The sequence below is a fragment of the Pelophylax lessonae genome (genome assembly GCF_965119305.1).
Source record: "Pelophylax lessonae genome assembly, chromosome: 1".
Classification (NCBI taxonomy): Eukaryota; Metazoa; Chordata; class Amphibia; order Anura; family Ranidae; genus Pelophylax; species Pelophylax lessonae.
Window position 1 is genome coordinate 610,567,612 of NC_138768.1, and position 24,445 is coordinate 610,592,056.

General features: G+C 38.7%; 1 protein-coding gene across 1 annotated transcript in view; it reads right to left on the reverse strand.

Annotated features, from left to right (window-relative positions):
- The window catches only part of COL25A1 (collagen type XXV alpha 1 chain), a 613,974-nt gene that overhangs the window by 63,387 nt on the left and 526,142 nt on the right, over positions 1–24,445 (reverse strand). The window contains exons 18-22 of the mRNA XM_082263198.1: positions 14,569–14,631; positions 11,939–12,007; positions 6,484–6,528; positions 703–747; positions 1–70 (exon numbers count right to left, since the gene is read on the reverse strand). The exon at positions 1–70 is cut by the window's left edge and continues 8 nt beyond it. Coding sequence (XP_082119324.1) covers positions 1–70; positions 703–747; positions 6,484–6,528; positions 11,939–12,007; positions 14,569–14,631 — 292 coding nt within the window. The remainder of the gene's footprint in view (positions 71–702; positions 748–6,483; positions 6,529–11,938; positions 12,008–14,568; positions 14,632–24,445) is intronic.

Below are 24,445 nucleotides of genomic sequence, written 5' to 3' on the forward strand. Positions count from 1 at the left end.
CTTCCTGAATATTTCCATTGTAATCTATAATTTCTGTTGCACCTTGATCTCCCTTTTGTCCTGGAGGTCCCTAAAGAATACATAAAAAACAATTTTGGGAGACTATAAATTTCAATTCCTTTTCATTGTGTAGTATGAGCACTGTATTTGCATCATCCTTTGCTCATGTAAGGCTGTCTTTAGTACAATGGGGTACAGAGAGCGAAAAGAGAATGTAGGGTTCACAAGGAAACTGGGTAGAAAAATGGAAGCTGCTTTTGCTGACTTGTTTTTCAAACAGGACAGACTGTCGTACTTATCTATGTTTTTTTAATTTTTTATTACTTAGTAAATCACGGATCCAGAAGAAGTGTACAACCAGAGACGTGTCAGGACAAAAAGTACAGTTTTTTTTTATTCATTTTGTGAAGTTTCAAAAGCAGCAAGAGATTTCATATTAATGTAGCTAAGATTAACTTTAAACCTAAACTTATAAATGCAATTACGGTGAATCCAAACAAAATGTATTACATTATATAACTCAAGCTTGCAAGCAACCAGGTAACCATTTTGCAGTGTTTATAATCATTAACACATTGAAGAGGTACAAATAATTCTTGGCTTTGAACATACTTGCTATTTTACCCCAAAACTGTAAAAACTGCTTTATTTCTGCACATTGGAATACATTTGCTATTAAATACGATAAGTGAGAGCACTTACTCTAGGACCAATGGGGCCAGATTCACCTCTGCTTCCAGATTCACCCTAAAGTGTCATAAATAATAATAGGGTAGAATGTACCCATTAAGTTACACATTCCTTTTAAAAGTACAATACATACTGATGTACATAAAAAAACAACAAATTACTAATTGAAAGTAAACATAAATGAACTTACAAAACATAGCAATATAATCAGTATGGCACAGTTGTCTCTCCCTAACACTGAGTCAATCCTGAAGTTTATTCTGCTTATATTTTGCCTTATCTGATTCATCCTTCCCCCCTTTATCTACATGTTAGTGACATTTTGAAATTGGGCTCCGTTAACATACTGGCATATCAGATCGCGGGCAGAATTATCCTAATTGTAAATGTTAGGTTCTGCAAGTTACACAGGATGCCTTGTTGTTGGCCTTGCATCTTCCGCATGCATTTGCAAATGTGTGTTAACTAAACTCCTGTTTTTAACCTACATTGTTAGACAGGTTTATTTGGTTTGTTAGCAGACTGGTGGGTAAGTATTTCAAACTAGGGACCGGCTGTTTTCCACACACCTTCATTTATCCCCCTTGCTTTTCAATTGACTATATACAGGGATGGAGACACTGAGCAGTGCTCGCAAGTGTCTCACTTAAAGTCCCAAAATTGCCCATTTCTTGAATCACTGTAATTCTGCCCGCGATCCCGATTCATTGCAAATCGCGGGACACCCTTGTGATTTCCGTGACTTGCAATGGCACCCCAAATGCGGCGCAATTGTGCCGCGATTGTACAAGAACTTCTTTTGGGCGACAGGCGTCCTGCGAATCTGTTTGCTCAATTTTACCGCGATTCATTGGGTGACAATTGCAGTAAAATCGCGCTGTGTTTGGGGAGCCATTGCAAGTCACGGGAATCGCACGTGCGTCCCGCAATTTACAATGATTCGGGATCCGATACGCCAGTTTGTGAACGGAGCCTAAAACTTTTCCTTTTCCATTACATTGCTCATTTTAGACTCAGTGATGTCATCATTAGGTCACTGTGTTCCTCTATGCAATACAGGCAGGTCTCTATCTGACCTGCTGTAGTTCCAATGCCCAGCATGCAAGGTTCACAGTGTGCAGGGAAATCAAAGATAAGCATTTTCAGTACAGGAGAGGAGCCTGTACAACTGTGCAACACTAAAGGTAAGCCGACCTGATTCCCCCATCCACACATTCGGTGTGGATTAGGGAATCCTCTCTCAGTGTCATTGTATTCTGACAGTGGGTAGAATTCCTCACCCTCAGAATACAAAGATCAGCTCTGCAGGCTATAGTCTGCAGCACTGATCCAGAAGGTAGTTGTACAGAAGTTGATCAGAATTACAGTGCTCATACATGGCTTAAAATTCGGCCTGCCCATGCTGTACTGGCTGAATTTCAATCTATCTATGCGCAGCCTAAATCCAAATTTTCTTTTACTTTGCCTTTTCCAAACATGACTATTTCCATAAATAAGTTATTCTGCCGCTGTCAGGACATATGGAGTTCAGCTTTAAGACATGGTTGAGAACACCTCCTGCTTAAAGCGATATTAAAGGTTCGGCTTTTTAAAAAGAAAGAAAACAAATATGTTATACTTACCTCCTCTTAGCAGCCCTGATCCTCTCCCGGTTTCTTCTCCTTGACCAGTGCCATCAATAGCAAGCCACTTGCTATGGGGAACTGGTGCATGCTGGCTCCCGAGTCCCACTCAATGCATCCATAAGACACATTGGGAATTATTTTCTAAAGGCAAACAGACTGTGCACTTTTCAAAATGCAGTGGCACTCTGCAAGTGCAGTTGCTCCAGAGATTGGTTATTGAGGTAAGGCTTAACTTATACCTAATCATGTGCAAGGAAAATAAAAACAAATACTTGCTTGCACATGATTGGATGATGGAATGAGCTTCTGCCCATTTACCAATCTCTGGAGCAACTTCTTATGTGGAGTGAAACTGCACTTTTCACATTGCACAGTCTATTTCCCTTTAGTAAATCAACCCCATAGAGCCTCAGCTAGGCCCTGCCCCCGATCTCTCCTCCTTGGCTCACTGCTGTGACTGACAGCAGTGGGAGTCAATGGTTACCACTGCTGTTAGCCAATAAGGAGAGGGAGTCCTGGGACAGCTGTGCACATCGCTGGAACAAAAGGGAGCTCAGGTGAGTAAAAGGGGGTCTTTTGGGAGAGAAGCACATAGAAGATTTTTTACCTTCATGCATCAAATGCATGAAGGTAAAGAAACCTTCAGCCTTTACAACCACTTTAAAGAGACCCAGTGCCCCACACCTTTCTACTATCCCCCCCAAAAATTAATTATAACAGTCACATTTCATGAAAATGCAGATCTGTACATGCTGTCAGATCTATACCAATACACCTCACACCAAAAAGTCTTTATATCTATTGTGCAAACTCAGGATTAAGCAGCTGTCTGTGCTGTATAAATGTTTTCTATCAGTTCTTTGATCTCATAATCCCAGCAACAGCTGACAGTCAGTGGACGCAGTTACAATGTAAAGTTCCATTGAAATGACTAAAGTCATTTGTGAATCCTTTGGTTTGGTCTTATGTGCCACTTGCTGCAGCAATGCTGTAAGTTAATGTATAGCCTGACTTGTGGAGAAAGAAGAAAATTTAGGATTGGGCAACAGCTGGGATAAAAGACTGAGCTTGTTTTAGACAAGATACATAGACACGGTTATAAATTTTTACACACCGCAATGTAACATAAAACAGAGCCTTTCCCTTTGTACTCATGAAAACTGAATAGATATCTGTAAACTATTTCATCTGCCAACACCTGTGTCATTTTATTTATCCAGTTTTGTGATTCAGACAACTCATTTAGGCCTCATGCACATGGACTTTATCAATTTACAAGACATCAAGCATAAAATCCCCGGCACTTTCCTGCAATCGAAGAGCTACCCATGACATGTACAGCTGCTAATACAAGTGAATAGAAGTATGTGGTCCTACTTGTGTAAATGAGATGGCCTATGCATTGGCGTTTATCCGCTTGTACAGCCTGTTTCCCCAACATGCTTTCCCATTTGGGGAAATGCCGCATGAGCGCATGCGTGGATAAACACAGATGCAGAAGCAATCAACGTTTACATGAGTATCGCTATGTGCAGCCATTCACTTGTATTGTTGGCTGTATGAACCATGTGCAGCTCCCCATGCGTAGGAAAATTCTGTATGCATAAGGCCTTATACTGCAGGCCTTGAAGGGTGACACCATGATTTACTTTGAAGTCTTTTTCAGTCTTCTGCATCCATTTCCTGATCAAAGTACTATGAAGTACAGCATGAGCTCACTGGGGTCCCCCCATTTTAGACTGACAACATTGTACAATACAATAAAAACCTGGAGTGGAGGCATCTGAGTTTGTTATAAGTGTTTAGTTTTTGATGGGGGGGGGTTTCCTGGAATTTAAAGAACAGTTATTATTTATAAAATAACTGTAAAAGTCATAGTATTTTATAGTTGCCTGAAACTCCCCTTTAAAGTTGAACTCCAGGGATGATACATTTTGCATACTTACATTGGACCAGCTTGGCACAATGTAGGTATGCAAATGTGATACATTACAGCAGAAGCTGTAAATCATTGAAGTAGCTCAATCCACTGGAGTGATGACTGCGATCTTCTAGTTGCTGTGCCAAAAAGCTGCCCTGTGCCAAAAAGCTGCATGACCGTCATTCAGAAAATATCTTGCAATTTTCTCAGTGAAGGCTAAGCATTCTTTAATTGGATAAGGTGGAGAATAGGGGTGTTGACATCACAAACTACCTCTCGTACAATCAAAGAATGCTCTGCGTTCTTTGAGAAAAACCTCCATTCTTTGAGAAAAAAACAAGGCGTTATCCAAACTGCGGCCATGCCAAGCGAGTGACCTCCTGTGGTTATCATGCAGCTGCTCAGCACAGGACCTGGAAGACCAATGCTACCACCATAGTAACTCAGGCTAATACAGTGATTTACAGCATTTATAGAGGAAAATCAGGTATGACACATGCATACATTGTGCCAAGCTAGTCCTGTGTAAGAATGGCAAATATATCATCCCTTGAATTTCCCTTAAATTCTGGTAGTTGTAAGTTCAGTGACTTTAATGCTGGAATAAATTAATGCTAGAATAGTATAACACTGCATGTGTGCAGAGGGTGTCAGACTTATAAGACAAGTATATTATTAAGGTGATAGTTTTAATTTTGAGAGGTAATTATGTTAGCAGTTACACTGGAGTAAAGCTTAGGGTAGGGGGTTAGGACTGGAGGTTGTGTTTAGGTAATAATTTAATATATATCCAAAGTCCTTAGGGTCCCTCTTTAGGTATATTAACAGTTACAATTTTCTTAAAAACGATTTTTTTTAAAATATGTTTTAATATTTTTAAAGAGTCACTAAAAGATATTCTACCGACAGCGTATTTTGCCTTCTCTACCTGCGTATTTATTCCTAGCTCTCATGGTACGTAATACTTTTTGCTTGCTACCATCACTTTAAAAAAATGTCATCTCACTTCATTGCAAATAAAGTAAAGGGACATCTCCTCAATGGGACTCCTCGCAAGGGTTTTAACACATTCCCTACTTTATCCGGTTTTACTGGTTTTGACAGGTACCTGCTCCTACTTCTAGTCGGATTGCAACAGCGATTCACCGGAAGTTCTCCTTCCTCCCCGGCCCTCGCCTACAACCTTCTCGGACATGCCACAGGTCCCAGAAGTCTGCAGGGCTATTCACAAAGTGTAGCATGCAGTGGGCAGCAGGCTTTGAAGCCGCAAGGAATCCCAGCTGACTGCCCACAGTAAACATGCCAACACTGGGGACCCAAAGACTGGCTAAGAACCGGTTCACGGCGCTGGACCCCTTAACAGGTGAGTGTCCTTTTTTTTTTAAAGTCAGCAGATACAGTATTTGTAGCTGCTGATGTTTATTTAATTTTTTTTCAAACATAGTGAAGAAGCTCTTTATAGTTTGAAGAAGGGATATGGTTAAGTATTGGGCATTAGGTTACCTGTTACAAGGTACTTTTCCAGGTACCATGTTAAGCACAAATACTAGGGGAGCAATGAGCGTTAGATAGATAATAGTTAGGGGAATGAGCACTTAATGTAAAACAAGTGCCCAAATGTGTCACGCACTGGAAAGTGATGGATCAAAGATTCATTAATGATTAATCATTTCTAACTTGTCATTTCAGTTATCTTCAGTAATCTGATCGCCACCTTTTTCAGATGCTAGCTACAGAGTTGGTGAAGATTCTTCAGTTACTTTAATGGACATATTTGCATGTACAACATCTGTCAGTAACCTTAATTACTACCTTTCTCCTGTGTTTGGGCAAATGCAGGCAGGTACAATTGTCACGTCTTTATATAAACCCTTATTTGTCATTGTAGAAGCAAACTCAAATGGTTCTTACAGTTCCATTGAACAATACGCATAAATGACTTTATATTGATTTTTGTTTTGGAAACCCAATTAAGTGTTATAAATATTTAATATGAACACCAAATATTAACTGTTTTTTTTTTTTTTTATATACTATGCTTCCATGATAGACAACCCCCACGAGCTAGGAATTTATTAAGCGATTTAACGTCTGTATTTTTTCATTTTGCCACTAGATGGCGCCACACCATTAGAGGAAGTTAAGCATGCAACTGTAGAGTGGATTAAATAGAAACATGCAGAACTGTGCATGGCAAGGATTTTTTAATATAAGCAGATAGTAAAGGTGAAACAACTATACACTGACCTTGGACCCCTTTGGGCCTCTAGAGCCAGATTCCCCTGGTTCTCCCTGAAATAGGTAAAAAGCAGAAAAGAATAATGACAGCAAGTATTAATTTAAAGTGAGCAGCAGGAGAATATGACAAGGCAGTAGACCTTACTTTCCATACTTTTTCTGTTTTTACGGGCAACATGCTTAAAAGTGATAAAGGGTTAATAAAACATTCATATTATTCATACACAATGTCATGCAAGTCACGTATACAGTGACTGTCCACATCCACTTATACATTAAAGATTCAAGAACAGTTCAAGGGTTAACGATGTCCAGTTTGGGTGACACCACCCTGTGAACTATAGTTTCAATAAAATTTAACAGCCTTGGTAAGCTTTAATTACCCTTTGTTTCCTCATCCCAGCTTAATGTCACACTTTGACCTTTTATTCTACAATACTTCTGTAATTACAGATTTTTACAGTCCAGCACTCATACTGACAGTAAGATAGATAGACAGGAAAACAGACAGAAAGATAGCCCTAATCTGGGTTATATTTACAGTCAACCAAAAAATGATTATTTTTTTCTAATGAAGGACATATTTAATGAAATTCCAGTGTTATCAATTCCAAATACAAATCAGTACCTCTCTTGCTATAACATTTTAAATGTTCTTATTTAACAACATGACAGAATGAGGAAGATTAATAATAAAACTATGGCAACCAATCAGAAGTTAGCTGTTATTAGTTTGCCAACACTGTGTTGCTCAAAACCGATTTCTCATTGGTTGCTAGGTGCAACAACTATAAGGGCAGTAGCTTATTATTGCATAGTAATGTCAAAATGAAAGTGAAAAATGAAGATACAAGTGTTAAAAATGTGAGCAATAAACATGGTAAGGGAAGTTGTGAAATAGGCTTACTAATGATACAGACTAGGGAAAAAGCAAAGGTTTTATTTATAAAACTAAATGATGTCGTTCATGCCAAATAATGGTTGTTTGCATCAGAAATTGCAGAATGTGAATAATTAACCTGTTTTGACACATTGTTAAGCCGTTATAGCCGTCATAGTTTTTTTTTTTATTATATTGCACCCCAGTCTGCTTCACTAATAATCCTATGTGAGTGTATATCCACCAATTTCACAATTTATCATTATGGATTGTGTCTACTCATGGCTGCATTTCAAGAAGGCCTGTCATGGCAGCAGGGCTGCAAATGGCTAATTATAGCTATTCGTAGGGCAACTGTGTCATTAATATGTCTTTTAGAATACTTCCGGATCTTCCTTAGTCTAACCTCAGAAATGCTGCTACAGACTTATTAAATGTATTGGAATTATAAAAGTTGCTATTTGGCATTTGGTACATTAGCAATATCATTTGTACATTAAGTCAACTTTAAAGCCGATCTGTTCCCAAGCTAAAAACGTCCTATTTGATTTTCAGAATGGTGAAACGTAGTGTAAATTGTGTGCCTGATCATTAATCTGCAGGGTGTTAGCATGAAATACAATTATTGTACAGCTCTTGGCTGTTATATGCATCAGCACCTGTGACTGTAATCAGTGCGGCCACCAGTGCACCCCTCCTTCCTCCATTCCAGGCTCTTCAGTACACTCCAAATCATTAAATTGGCATTGTAGAACACATTATTTTATAGAGATGGGACGATACAGATTTGGAGTGTGCAGATGAGCTGGGGGCATTGATTAGTCACAGGCCCTGTTGCATACAGTGGCCAACAGCTACGATAGGCAAGGCAATGAGGAACAAGAGCTGCTATATCTTGCTAAAGACTTGCAGAATAATGATCAGGGCTGCAGTTTTGAAAAGCCAGTGTTGACTGGGCCTAGCTGGCAGAGCACCCAGGAGCGGTGCACAGTCACCCACGCATCATATTGCTGACTATTAGTACCACATTCCCATATAAAATAAAACATTCAAGACTATCACCCTGCTCTCAGTGCAAACTGGCTGAGTCCCCTATCCTGCTGGCCCTAAACAGTTTATAGATTTTTTTTGTTTGGGAATTAGTATAATGTGTTCTTACATTCACCCACCCTAGATTGTACGCCACACACTAAAGTGATAGCACCATAGGGAAACTGTTTGTCCTACTTTCCTATTTGTTGGTTTTAGATGCAAAACTGGCAAACTGCCTATTACAGGCAGGGCCGGGACAAGGGGTGGGCAGGAGGGACGGCTGCCCTGGTTGCAATAGTGTATTGCAGGGATGGGGGCACCCTGAACCTAACCCTAAGGGAATGGGGGGGGTCCCAGTTTGGCATCTTTGCCCTGGGCGCTGGGTGGCCTTGTCCCGGCACTGATTACAGGTTCTCCAACCCCAACCTTGGTGTGCATCATGTGGCTTAAATGTCTAATATTTGGCCGATTCCACAGGGACAGGGCGAATTTTCATCTGTGTGTGACCCTAACTGTTCGACTGAAGTCGAACATTAGATTGAATTCTGTCAAACAGGCCAACTGAAAAAACGTTTGTTGATCAGCAGCTGCAGTCAATCAGCAGGAGCCACTGTCAGAATACAATGTCCCAGCAGGGGAGAAATCTGTTTTTCTTTTTTTTGTTCAGCCCACTGGGTTAACAAAAAAAAAAAAAAAACCTTCTATGCCGAACTTAGGCTAAGAGGGGGCAGCACAACAAAGTTTGCCTAGGGGATTTATAGGGGAAATTATAAATCTGCCCCAGGTAATGATCAGGCACACAATGAGCGGTATGTTTGGACATCTAATAGTAAAAGATACGTTTTTTAGCTTGGGTACAATCCAACTTGAGACTTACTACATGCTAAATAAATGGAACACAGTGGATAATTATTAGATTGCTGATGCTAAAATAAGGTGTTACACCAGCTTACAAAAAAAACACAATAACAATACTAAATCATCCCAATATTAATAAATAGACAGTGAGATAGAATACAATGAACTGCACAGCCATGTATCTGATGTCCTCAGGCTATCTGCCAAGATCATAAATGAAAAAGCTGAAGCCCAACTACTATAACAGATCTTAAGATGCACTTGAAATATACACAGGATATTTGTACGGTGACAAGCAGAAATATTATAGATTGAGTTCAAGGCTGAAGTTCATGTCTACAGCTAATTGATGGGGACCCCAAAGCCACTATGAACTAATAGTGCAACAAATAACTGCTGAAAGTAATTTCACCTCTAGCCAGCTACGTCAGGCCATCTATTAGCTATACAATTCAGTTTTTATCCATATTATTTATGACTCAAATAAGATGTATGCCAACAGAGTGCCTTTTGGATAAACTTGTTCCAGACAATTACAATCATATGTTTAAAGCATGTGAAATAATGGTTATTATGAACACATAAATTGAAAGTTTCTTATGGCATCATTATACCCGTGTGACAGCAAAGTAAAAACAAAGGCACTTATTTAAACTTTAGTGGGAAGATTATTAAGACAAATTGAAATTGACACTCCTTTGAAAAAAGTACATATGCAGTGCAGACACCTACACACATCTGCCCATATCTGTAGCAGCTTTGATTGCCCCTCTATGTCCAAAGGCCATTTTAAGTGACATAGCTCTGACACTTCTGGGTAGTGATGGAGCTTCCTTTCCCTCTACTGCACATTTTGTTTTGTTTGCAAACAGAAGTCAGGTCAGGGATCTGTCATTTTGTGGATGTAACATCGTCAGGCAGCAGGTCGTAATGGCAGTAGGTCATCTACATAACTGAAGGATGTTTATATCATAGGACATTGTTTTTATTTATTTTTTACTGTAATGTAATTGATGTAATTTGTCCAAGGTGTTGGTGTGTTTACTTGCTTTTACCTACTAACGTACCCCATACACATTCTCCAGGATGGGGCTGGATATATTGATATCCCCATTCTTATACCCCCCTCAGCAAACCCCAACATCATATTGGGAACCAGATGTGGGTGAGAGGCGCTTGTCCCATTAACATGGGAACAGGTTGCCTTACAATATGGAGATATTTTTCCACCCCCTCCTCGCTTACAAAGTACCAAAGTACCATCCCAATATTGACAGGCATGTGGCTTGGTATTGTACAAGAAAAAAGGGTGGGGGGGTGCACACTCACTGCCCTCCCTTAGATAGGGTTATATGCCTGAATAGGTGTCTAATTTGAATTTATAGGGGAACCTCACTCTGCCCTCCACCCCCATTTTTTTAAAGGAACAGTACATATTAAGAAGATGGGGAAGAACAGTATGGAGTGCTTCTGCATCTGCCCAATGATGTTTTCCTGCCACTTTTAATGGCATCACCCAAGAACCTTGGCTGGTTTGTTTATTAACAATGTTTAGGGAGCCGACAGTCATTTAGCAGTGGTAATGCAGCAGGACAACATTGTCCAGCAGTGGGTCATGACAGTGGTGGAGAAACATCATCAGGCAGCACAGAAACATTATTGAGTGGGCTTGGCTTCCCCCCTTGCAAGGTACTCCCCCAATGTTGAAAGGGATGAGGCCTGGTATGGTTCAGGAGGCAGGGGGTGGGCAAAAACTCGCTGTCAACCTTTCCTGGCCACCCAGGCTACATATCTGGATAAGGTTCTGCAAAGGGAACCCCACACCAATTTTTCCTTGTAACATCATGCCCAATCATGTTATTTTTAGAGGATTTGTTTTATTTCCAATGTTGCTCTTTAAACCATATGAAAAGACCCTCTCCCTGATAAAAAAAGACCCTCTCCCTGATAAAAAAAAAGCATTTTTAATATAGTTTTTCGCATTGGTACATGTCTCCTGTGGCAGTGCCAAACTACCCAAGTTCTTTTTAACAATAGCTTGCAAATTAGCCTTGTAAAAAGCCAGGAAAAACAGCATAGACTTCAACAGTGTTTGGTGCTATGTGCAGGTTTTTGGGGCTTTCTGCTGGGTTTATAGAACTTCCTGAAAACCAAACTTGGTCGGGTTCACTCATCCTTAATAGTGATGAGCCAATAGAAATGTCAGAGGGAAGTATGGTCCAACAGTACCCAGAAGAGTTAGATGTTTGCCTTGTTTACAGGATGGGTACATAGAGGGGGCAATAAGGGCTGCTTTATGTACCTGTAGGCACATCTTTGTGCCAGCATTTTACACTTTCTGATAGCTTTATGTGTTGAGTCACTTTAAAACAAAGTGTAAAGTTTAAAAAAACACACCTAAATTATTCATGTCGTTTTGAAAGGAGTGTAAAACAATAACCAATATGGTATATTTTTGCCTTAAGTTTCTGTATACTTTCTTTCCATCACACGGTTACACTTGCCAATCTTTCCGCATTCCTTCAATCCCTGTTCATACCACCATAGGTAAAGTAGAGGTGAGATTGTATAGGTGGAAAAAGTTTTTACAGTACTAATTCAGATATTTTTTAACGACCAACGCTAAATTATATTTTGTTTGTATTATCATGTTTGTATTCAAAGTATTATCAATAACAGGAAAGGGGAGCCTACTTTTGGGCCTGAAGCTCCTTGAGGACCTCGTTCCCCTCTCCCTGGAGGACCAAGCTCTCCACGTTCACCCTAAAAGTGTTAGTATTAAAAAAGATAATGTTTAAGTCATGTACATAGAACAAATAATTAACCAACTAAGAGTGTGTATTAAAGACCCACTATATATATATATATATATATATATACCTATTGAAAATGATGATCCTTAAAGATAAAGCATTACATAAACATTTTAGAAAGTAAATAGACAAATACACTGATGAAAAGCTGTTCAAATCATCAGGTGAACACTTCCAAATACATCAATGGTAAGGTATAAACTTGCATTATAAACCAGAGACCATGTAATCTAGCCTGTCTAGGCTTTAGGGCACATGAGGGAACAGTAGTTCTTATGCATGGTAACTTTTAAATCAATATTATAATGTGATTTAGTAATTCTGCTGTGTGACCTTCTGATTCATGCAGGATGTAATTTTTATTTACAGGTCCAATTCAAGGCTCAAACAGTGATGGACCTTGGATTTATTTTTGTGCAGTACATGGATTGGTTCTTAGAAGATTGGATTTAAAACTGCCTAATCTGCCATAATAATTTGTCTTAAAATGGTATGGGAATTCTATAATTAATTATCCAGTATTTATTATTGTAAGCCTACAACCTCAATTTCTGGATCACTGTTGGCCGTTTAAGCTAAATTTCTCTTCTGATATATTATAAAATAGTGTATTAAATAACAAGTAACTGCAAACTGCATCTAAGTTCAAACATAATGATTTTTCTTTTTCATTCATTTCCAGACTTTCTTTTTTTGACATTTTAAAAGAAGAGCTGAATTAACAGACCGATAATTTGCTTATAAATAGATATACTTAAAAAAATAAATACTGCAAAGAAGTAAAAATATAAATTAGCAAAGCAGCACTTTCCTTTTTTGCTTTCAGCACACACAGATCTGAAATGATAAAGATCTACATGCTGGTGAACAAACTGACTTTTCTCAAAATAATCACTAGTAACCTTTTGACATAGACCAATCCCTAAACTATTTCAAACATTCTATCTAAAAATATTTGTGTAAAATCCATTATTATCCCATGAGGTGCCAACGTTTTATTTTTAATATTGCCTTTTATTTCACTTAATTCTGCATTTTGTATTTCTGAGGATTTTAAATATGATTGGGATTATTAAATTACGTGTGGTCATGTATTTAGCATGAGATCTCATTTTTCAATGACCCTCACTGCAAATTTCGATAGTCTTTTCTGTATGACCCACAGGTTTTTAGCACATATTCCTTAAAGCGGATTTTCATCCGAAAGTTCTTGCTCTTTTTCCTCCTCCCCTCTCTTTTGCCACATTTGGATGATATTTTTTATGTTTTTTGGTGGGGGAGGGGGGGGGGGTACCTAGTTGTGACAGGCACTTGTAAGCCATTGCCAAGAGCAACAGGGATAGAGAGGGCAGCAGTAAGCCTTAGGCAGGTCATACTTGGTTTGAATCTCGACAGAACCGTGCTGAGATTTGAACCATGTATGGGCAGGCTGAATGTACCAAGTTGATCTGCTTGAGTACAGGCAGCCTTGCGGATTTACTTGCAATTATCACTAGTGGCTGCTATAGCCGCTAGCAATAATCACAATGGCTCGGCAGGAGGGATTCCCCTGTTTCCCTGTCTGCACAGTTTGCTCTGATGGGGGAATCGGGCAAATTTCTTTCATTGCATTGTACAAATTGCAAGTCCCATTAATACTTTGTTTTGGTGCATTGGAAGCCCTTTCAAAATTCATAGGCGACGTAATAAAATGCATGGTAAACACACAAATGCAAAAAAAATTAACAGCTTTAATAATATACACATTTTAATAACTTTTTCCTTTCATACAGTAGTTCTTTCTTTCACCTCTGCCCTTTAGAAACTAAATTTAGCAAAGTGAATAGTGCCATAAATATTAAGAGGCAGTCTAAGTTTTTTTTTTATAGCTTAGGTAACATGTAGTCATCTCCCCTTTTTCTTGTTTGACGATCTTGTACATATAAAGTAGACCACATTCTAATACTACTTCTACTACAATAATGATACAAGTGATGGAGTTTGTGCAAGTAGACATTATAAAATAGGTGTGCCACTATAGAGAACCTGTATGCAACTTATTATAACTATACAAGATATATATAGAAGTGACATTAATTGTGGAATGTCTTATATAATTTATATAGCTATAGTACTGTCATTGTTAGGACACTGCTTAAAACAATATACAAAAGCAAATTATACAAGTTATTAAAGTAGAATGAACATGCATAGAAAGAAGAATATATTTTACATGGATTTTGTTTAATTTAAAAAGAGAAAGGTGTTATGACTCATAACATCTATTATTAAGTCATACTTCATTGGTCATCTCAATGTGAGCTGTTGAAAACATAATTTATTATTATAAGCTGCTTCCAACACTATGCCTTTGTACAATATACTTATAAGAAACCTTTCAAAAAACCCAACACTAACTAACCAGAGAATGCACAAGCACAGCAATGGGCATCTACAGATGATCTAATGTTTACTTTTGAATGATGAGATTGTTGCATGTATGGCCAGCTTTAGAAGAACATAAGCTCCTACCTTGGTTCCTGGAAGGCCTGGTAGGCCAGGTTCTCCCTGAGGCCCAAGGAATCCTGGTTCCCCCTTCAGAAAAGCATACGTTATTAGTAGGAACTTGTGAAGTACATAACTAACATATGAAATATTAAATATGATAAAAGATATAAAATGTAAAAAGTAAAGAGAATAAAAATACTAAAAGTAAAGAGAACTATGTTGGATTACAGATATCAAAAAAATCGCATTGAAAAAGTTTTGAACCCAAATTATGTAGGTTTTTTTTCAAAATACATATTTTAAACCCCAACTGATCCTTCAGTTTAAATCGGCTGAATACATTCTAGGTGCATCAAATGAAAAGGTGTTCAATCTCATACAGGTTGTTTTCTTTCTAAAGCATCCACAGCATAAGTAAGAAAAGCCTGTCTCCTGCCAATAACATCTATGTGGGACCCTTACTCTCTCCAGAGAAGCAGAGGTTTGACATGCACCCTACTGAGTCAGACCTATAGCTCTGTATTGAGCAAAGTGCATGTTCCCCACCAACTGGAGAGCTATGTCTCAGAAGTGGCTGTGTCGGATCTCTGCAAAGAGATTACTGCTTCTCCACTGAGAGGAGGGTCCTATTCTACAGCAGGTTTTGGAGGGAAAGGCTTTTCTCTTCAGAGATCAGCTGATTTTTAATGAAAACAAACTATAAGACTTTGCACACCTTTTCTTTTGATGCATCTCAATTGTATTTGGGCTTAAAATCTCCATTACTTATATATACAGTGCATATTGCCCCATTTAATGAAAAAAGTGATAGACTACCTACAGATCCAGAGACATTTTTGAATAAAAATGCTCAAAGAGGAATTGTGAGCCATAACCTAAAACAGATATCAGTTTTTGCAGTACTGAGACTAGAGAAAGATGTTATCTGATTGGTTGCTCTGGGGTTATGCAGCTAGCATATTGCCCTTAGCCCTATTATATAAGGATGAGAGTTTATATAAGTTAAACATTGTTATCAAATGATGGAACAAGATACTGAAAAAGCAAAGGAACTATTTCATAAGGTCCATAAGTCAATACAATACAATGCACAGCTCTAAGCAGGGAAAAATTGTTAAGCAGCCCGCACACAAAGTGTTGTTAGAAAACATTATAGAGCATTTACAGATGGAAGGCTGTTAGCTTTCTCATGCAATGAATCTTTATTAGAAGATGGATAACATCCTCTATATCCTATTCCACAAAAATAATCACACATTTACTTTCTCCATGGCCTGCACTGCAATGGGGAAATATGGTTACATTTGTACATTTATTATCTGTGCATTAAAACATGTAACCTACAAAATACATTAACTGTGTTCAAAATTACATGCAGGAATAAAACAACATGTTATAAGTGTAGGGAAGACATATAGCCTAATTCTCGAACACACTAATCATTGTTGCAACAAGCATCATTCAACGTCTTTCATCATTACCCGTTCCCCAACAGGATATAGTTTTTCCTACACTAACCACCCTATATAACCTGTAGAATGTGCCATTCTGTGTGCAATCTCTGCACATTTGCCAAAAACCTTTATTCAGCACCTATCCCATTCTTAAGTGTAGGATCTGTGTTTTCAAGCTCTGGAACAACTGTGAGTTATTGGCCACCTAACACTTTGTAGAGATGTCACCACTGATATCGAACACCTTACACAGACAATACAATATATTTCACTATAATTCTAATAAAAGAGATCCATAAGGAAATACATACGTTTCTAAGCTATTGAAAATTGTATTTGGTTAGAACTGATTAGACTTGATTAGATTGATTGATTAGATTGATTAGATTGAATTGATAAGATTAGATATAGGTAACTTGCTTATAGATGAAAAAGACTTAATTTTATAATACAAGTGCATATTTCTATCATATAAAAATGAATAAAATATGAAATAGGAACAATACACAGCTTAGGTGAAATAAAAAAAAGAAAAGAACATGGGAATGTAGACTGCACTATTACTAAATACATCTATAATGAAACAAATTTAAAAAAGAACACAAAAACACCAATTTGGTCATTTAATGGCCGCGGCAATTTTATTGGCATAAATAAATAAATAAATACATAAATAAATAATTAAATAAATAAATAATTCAAATAACTTTATTAAATCTAAAATAGAATAAATATTGAAGAATTTCAAAATCCAAATAAATATGCAAATACATTTCGCTTAGTCGTAAAAAACTCAAGCGAATAAATAAATAAATAAATAAATTAATCAGAAGTCCCCCCTTGCATTAAGGGTGACAAGCCACATAACAAGTGCCATCGACAGGGTGGGGGGGAGGGGGAGCTCGCTACGCCGTAGTAAACTAACTGAGCCCGGAGCCCTCACGCAGCCGTTTATACAGCCCTTTCCGACCACGTGATGGATGCTTCTAGAAGGTCACGTGTTTCCCGCTTGAAGCGAAGTCACGTTTCTCCTGATCAAAAGACTTGTGCATGCCGCGCGGCGGCTTAAAGGTATATTCATATTTTTTATTTTTTTATTTTGCGGCAGCCACAATCCCATGGAGCGAGCCACGTACTGCGCCTCGCCTGCCATTCTAAACTCATTTTGATTATAAAGTAACTGAATTTGATATAAATTAATAAATGGTTTTAAGACTTAAATTTGTAAGTCAATGACGCTTAGATATATATTGTAAAAAGTGTACTAATTCATATTATTTAGTTCAAAAGATAAAATACTATTTCCATCACAGCCAATCAGACTGTTGGCTGAATTAAAGAAGTCTACATTCTACTGTATGCCCTCTGTAAAAATACACAACACATTTACCAAAGATTCACAAAGTATCACCTGTTTGAACATTTAGCCCCGGTTCACACTATAGTCTGCAAGTGAATTGCACAGGAATCGCAGCGCATTTCTGTGCAATTCCCATGTGTGCTGCGTTTTGCACTGAATCACTCCAAAGAAGTTCAGGCACCTTTTTTGGAGCCTCACTACAACCGAATCACATGGTCGTTTTGTACCATGCAATCCTGTGCAGGAAAGCTTCACTGTGTTTGCATTTGGGGTGTCGTTAACTTTGTATTTACACCTGCAGTAGATTGCAAACACAGTGCGATTGCAATGCAGTGCGAGAAATGTGCAGGGATTGCTGCATTTTTATGTGTGAACCTAGGCTTATCCACATACCATCATAACTAGGTTCTTAAAGTAGTGAATGTTGTTGTAGAACATACAGCAAATATTAATGACTCATGCATGGCAAATATGCCTAGATTCATCAGAGTTTAATAAATATGCCCCTAGGTAATCACAATGTTTAATATGCAATACACACTGAGAGGAGCTTAACTGCCTGGATGGATCACCTTGATTACCCACTAATGAATTGAGTGTGGTGAGGATTAAAAATTAATTTGTATCTACCTATGCATTGTAATGAATTACTGGAGTGCTCAGATTTACTGTTGATGATAAGATGCCAAGCACATTTTTTAAAGTTTGCACATGCTGCAGCTAGTCACATGGTGTAGTTTGGCACCTAAGGTCACCCTGAGAAATCATTTGATCTGGCCACAATGAACTTCTCTGGGTTACTGCACTCTGTATATACCTATTGCTCTTTGCACTGTCTTAATATTTGTTCACATCTATGTGTGCTGGGAACATGAACTAAATTGTGTGCTTTCCTGACATGTGCACAAACACGCTACTCTTTAGCTGATGGCACCCCAGGAATCGGCAAACCCACTCAATTTTCAGATACACCAAAATGCATGGTGACGCAGCACCATGTGGTTGGCTGAAGTGCCATTTTAAAAAGTGTTGGGGACTTCTTTCCACGTGTTTTCCTCATGTTTCTCGCAGGTAGGGCAGCACATTGAAATGAATAGGCTGCCCTACACATATCATGCATAGATGTGAGCCAATCCTTAGGGTATATGCCACATCTAACAGGAACAGCAACCAAAAGTCTGTGCTAGATTCAATAACATGGTTTTCATTTAACAGATTTAAGACTAAAGAGCCACACCACAGATAACAGTCTAGCTACAATTTTATTCCAGTATAGGGGTCGGATAGAAGGTTAAAAAAGGAAATCCAGAGTGTTTCAGTGTCTAAAATGTAGTGACTGAGACGAGGGTAAATGGTATTTTTACCAGTATGATATCAGGTACAGATCTGCAGCAGCTGGTTTAGCAGCTAACCAAAATCATCATAGCAGGCTATATAAAATGAGGGTTGGCATCCATTTCAGCCTCAACCGGATTAACTAACCAACAAAGTATTACTGTCATAGAGGTCAGGCCAAAGACAATGTATTGTATTTTAATATGTTTATTTTTTTTTTTTTTAAAAATGCCAGTGAGATTGTGTAATTGAAAATAACCTTTAAAGTGTGAGAATACATATTTCTTTTGTAGTTTTTTAATATATATAAAGACATTCATACATATTACATGTAGCTAATGTGCTTCCTACTAGACAATGCAGAACTTACTAAATAAGATGAACATATGTTTGCCTAACCCAATTATGTGCAAGGGAAATTTAAAAAACATATATTGTGTTTGCACATAAAGGATGATGTTATGTACTACGTAAACATTCTCTGCTCCCACCAATCTACTGAATAGCTACTCGCACGCTAAAATAAGGAGCTGTATATAAAGTGAACCTTGAAGAGAGATAACACCACTCAAAGTCCATGATTCAAGGTGGGTGCTGAACCTCGGCCACCAGGAGAAGCATGAAAGAAGAAAATGGTCGCACACCACCACGGAATCCAATGAAGAAAAGTTCTTTATTCACATAAGTAATACGGGGTACAGCAGGGTAGGACAGTAGACGCGTTTCACACCAGTGAACTGGTAGTGAATAAGCACATAGCAGTCGTGCGAAACGTGTCTACTGTCCTACCCTGCTGTACCCTGTATTACTTATGTGAATAAAGAACTTTTCTTCATTGGATTCCGTGGTGGTGTGCGACCATTTTCTTCTTTCATATAAAGTGAACCTGCCAGAATAACAAGAGGCGCTGCCATTGCCAACCTGTTTTTAAATATTAAGTCTCCAGGGTCGTCATCCTTATTCTTGTTGTGTTTTGTTTTTTTTTCTAATTAGAAAGCCCAGCACTAAAGTTGCACTTGTTGGGTCCTTCTTTTGCAATTACAGCTACCTAAAAGCAAACAGAGTCCTCTTTTAGATTTTCCAGTTTTAGGTTGGTCTTTCCACAGACTGGAAAATCTATCTGATACATTAGCCTTCCGTTCAGTGATGAACCCATCTCAATAATCTAACTTCTTTATCTCTCCTCCTGCTAACTTATTTTCAAATATCAAGACAACCAGACACTTTGATTAGGTCAGACAAATATTTCTTATTTTAATATGTTTAGAACTTAAACAAAATATTGCTCCCAAAACACAATACCCAGAGACACATCCTTATAAACCCGACTAAACATACCCTTTGGCCCCTCCCCCATCCCTATTTTGTTTTTTTTTCCTCCCCCCGTCCTTTGCTTGTTCCTCAACCTCGCTCCCCCCTCTCTACTTACTTAATTTCACCCTCTTTCTCTATCTTCTTCTCCACTCTATCAATGCGCACCTCTTCACTCCCCCACACTTACTCAACAACACATAGCTAAAATTACTACACCCCTTTCAGTCCCCACATTTATGGGACAAAATCAAAAGTGCTTTTGATTGCTCACACGCCTATTTTGCTGTCCCACTCTACCACTCTCGGAGTTTCACCCTCATATTCATTCATCTGCATGAGTTTTGAGTTATAGCTTTTTGGATACATTTTTGGCATTCTACCTGTTCAAAACTAAAAAAATAGTTTTTACTATGTTTGTATTTTTCCGAACTGTTAACTTGGACCGTACGTATTTACGATTACAATGTATCTGTACTCCTTTATCTTTTCTTCCCAATAAACCTTATGGAATAAAAAAAAGATACATTAGCCAATAGAATATACCTCAATTTTCCCAATTTAAATTCAGCAACATTTCCTACCTGGCCCATTTAAAAACTTCCAAAGGGCTCACCTGCAGTGACCTTTCTTAACACACACACTAAGCCAGGGGTGTCCAAACTTTTTTCAAAGAGGGCCAGATTTGATGAAGTAAACATGCGTGAGGGCCAACCATTTTGTGGGGTGACCCAATGCAGGGGAGCGTGAGGAGTGCCTGCTTCTCGTATGGTTGTCCTGACAACTTTTCAATGTTCTATTTACTACATTGGCATCATTCATGACTATTATTGCTGCCATTAGTATTCATCATCGGTGGGTTCATATAGCGCTTATATGTGGTTAACCCATGTGTGACTGATACTTTTGAACATCCCTCCAGGTGTGTTTTGTTCCACACAGCTGCTACTTGACCCCCAGGTGTTATGCCAGTTATCATGGAGAGGATGCTGGTCCTGTCATACTAGCACCAAATTTATTTGTGTTTTTTAGTGCTCCCTAAGTCAGAGGCCATAATGAGAAATTGGTATAAAGCTGGCGGGGGTGGGCAGTGGGTGTTAAAAATAGTGCATTCACAAGTAACAGGAAAAACCGGAATTGGATGCAGTGGGCCGCAATGGACCAACATTTTGAGTATAAGTAATTCAAAACAGTAGCATATATAAGAGGATGGCAAAGGAACTAATATGGCATACGTGAAGTCCCGCGGGATTGAAAGATCCAGAGATCCCCTGGGTCCTGAACAGCGTTCAGGGATTTACAGGGGCCATAACAATAGATTTTTCCAAATTACCCGTGGGGCTGTATTAAAGTGGGCCAGACTTTGGACGTGCCTGCGCTAAGCAATACTTGTACAAAGCCACTTGAATTGCCAGTGCTAAACGAAAATGAGACTAAAAGCACATGCACAAAAATGGAGACATATAGGAAAGGCAATGACAAACTGACAGTTGTTTGCAAAGTCATTAGGCAGAAGCAAATCAATACTGTGATCAATGATAGAAGCCAAAAGAAAGATTGCATAACGAGACAACCGAAATAACTAATCTCATTAAAAGATGATAATTAATGGTGAGAAAAAGAAGGTCATTACTATAGAGAAAAGATAAGCAATGTGACAACTTGCATGTTTAATAATAAGACATAAAATCATAGACTTTCAATATATGTGTGGGATTAAAGGGTCAACCATGAAGATGGGGCAGTGTATGTAATAACACCTGGACAATAGTGAGCAAGCAATAATCAGAAGTGTTTGTTATCAGCTGATTATGGTTCAAGTATTTTGGAAACTCTCAGTTTAGTAATTATTTCAACAAATACATTATTTCATGAATGAAAGCCAAATAGGGGAGAAAGGTCACAATTGATTTGGTACCTATGCAGTTATGTTTCAGACACACAGGGCACATCTCTTGCATAAAGAAAAACAGATGACTGTTGGATGGAGAACTAACTTCACGCTGAGAAGCCTTGGCTCTAGGCAATTGCCCAAAAGGTCATTGCCAACTGTGCCAGGAGACCCATATACGCATCAGTGCCTTTTGGTCAAGAAAGATAAACAGAAGAGAGGGGAGCAAAAGGATGGTGAGTATATGTGGAAGGAATGAACATCTTACTTCCTGCATGAACAAAGGTAACTCACCCGAACTTAAAGAAATTAAGGATATTAAAGAATAAGTTCACCTTTGCAGGTAAAAAAAAAAAAAAATGTGCATTTATTATTTTCTTTAGTAAGAGCCTGAAAAGCATCAGCAGATCATGGGTGCAAAGCAGGGCTCTGATAGACTGTCATAGTAATGTCGAACCTCGTACGATCAGGCAGTTACACACTCACAGGAAGCACCAATGAACTACCTCGAGCGCTCATCGACAATGACAGCTTTGATAGCAGCTAAAGCCCACCCAGATTTAGTTATCTTTTTTAGCCTTTCTTTCTTCTATTTTCATCTGGTTATCTAGCCAGTAAGTTTGCTGTCTTTTAACCAGTTGCCGACCGCCGCAAGTACATATACTGCGGCGGTCAGCCCCGGCCAGGCAAAGTGATGTACCGGTACGTCACTAGCCTGGGAGCCAATAGCGGGCGGGCGCGCGCCGCCGGAGGCGCGCTCCCACCTCGGCTCGTTCACGGACACCTCTGTGCGTGTGACTGGCGGACCCAATGTCCGCCGGTCACTCGCGATCGTCCGCTGTGAAGGGAGAAAGGCAGGCGGCTAATGTAAACAAAGCCGCCTGTCATTCTTCCCTGTGTAAAAGCACTGATCTAACGGTCCTGCTATGTAGGACCGTTGATCTGTGCTGTTACACACACAGCCACATCCCTGCACAGTAAGAAGCACGCCCCTAGAGACACACATAGTCACTGCATCTCTAATAAAGTTAACCCCTTCCCTGCCAGTGTCATTTTTACAGTAACAGTGCATATGTATAGCACTGATTACTGTAGTAATGTCACTGGTACCCCCAAAAGTGTAAAAAATGTCAGTCAAGGGTCCGATCTGTCCGCCGCAATGTCGCAGTCCCGCAAAAAAAATCTCAGATCGCCGCCATTACTCGTTAAAAAAAAAAAACAACAAAAATGACAAAAATCTTTCCCTTAGTTATTAAACGCAATAACTTTTGCGCAAACCAAACAAAATATGCTTATTGTGATTTTTTTACCAAACATAGGTAGCATAAAACAAATTGGCCTAAAATGTTAAAAAAATTAGATTTTTACATTTTTTTGGGGGGGGAATTTCATATAAAAAAATGTGAAAAATATTGTTATTTTTGCAAAATTGTCGCTCTTTTTTTGATTATAGCGCATGATCAAAAAATCGCACAGGTGATCAAATACCACCAAAAGAAAGCTCTGTTTGTGGGAAAAAAAGGACGTCAAATTCGTTTAGGTACAGCGTCGCACGACCGCCGAATTGTCCGTTAAAGTCACGCAGTGCCGAATCGCAAAATACCCCCTGGTCAGAAAGGGGGTAAAATCTTCCGGGGCTTAAGTGGTTAAAAGAACAAGCTTTCTTCCAGATGTATCAGTTCCTAGGGTTGAGACAAACCATGTATCACTGGCAGGAGTGATTACAATGATCAGCTTTTATTTATTCATGTAAAACCTTTATCCAAAAAAAGAAAAATGCTGTAATTGATTATAAAGTCTTCACTGGAGTTAGGCTTTAATTTGTAAATGTATTTAAATCTGCTAGTACATTTAACACCCCTCTCTCAGACTGACAATTCTACCGTTTGCTGTGCTCCTTGTGCTCATGCATCCAGAGTGGGGACACTCTAATACTGGAGGTGTGCTACTTGCCAGATTATCAGGTGAAATCGAAGTGAAAAAAAAAAAGCCTAAATAAAGTAAACGCATGCAGCCACCGCATCTAATGATTGGTAAGCTGCAATATATTACGTTTTTGGGTTTAATACCGCTTTAACACTGGGCCCCATGAGGTGCTGCTGCATGGACCCTAGCATTAACAGCTGTGACTACTGTTGTAGGCTGCAATGGAAAGCATCTGGAAAGTGTGAATGAGAAAACAGCACCAAAGGCATTTGAAAATAGCTTGTAATGGTGATACGAGAGTGGTTATGGATTAAAAGCAAAGGCAAACAGTGATATCATGTACATTATTCAGCATTTTGCTTAAAGTGCTACTAAACTCAGAACCTCTGTGCATATACATAGGGATGGAGACTCGATGGCAAGAGTCTCATCTAAAGTCCCACCTTCCCTTATTTCCATTTCCCCCTTTCCCCTCCCTTCCCCTCCCATTATCCTCATTTATAAACCCAGAACCTGCATTCACTATATCTGGTCTCCCACACTACACAGAACATGGAAATTAAATTATTTTAGTAAATATAAACTGCTAATTACCTTTTCTCATCAGCAGTATATAACAGCCTT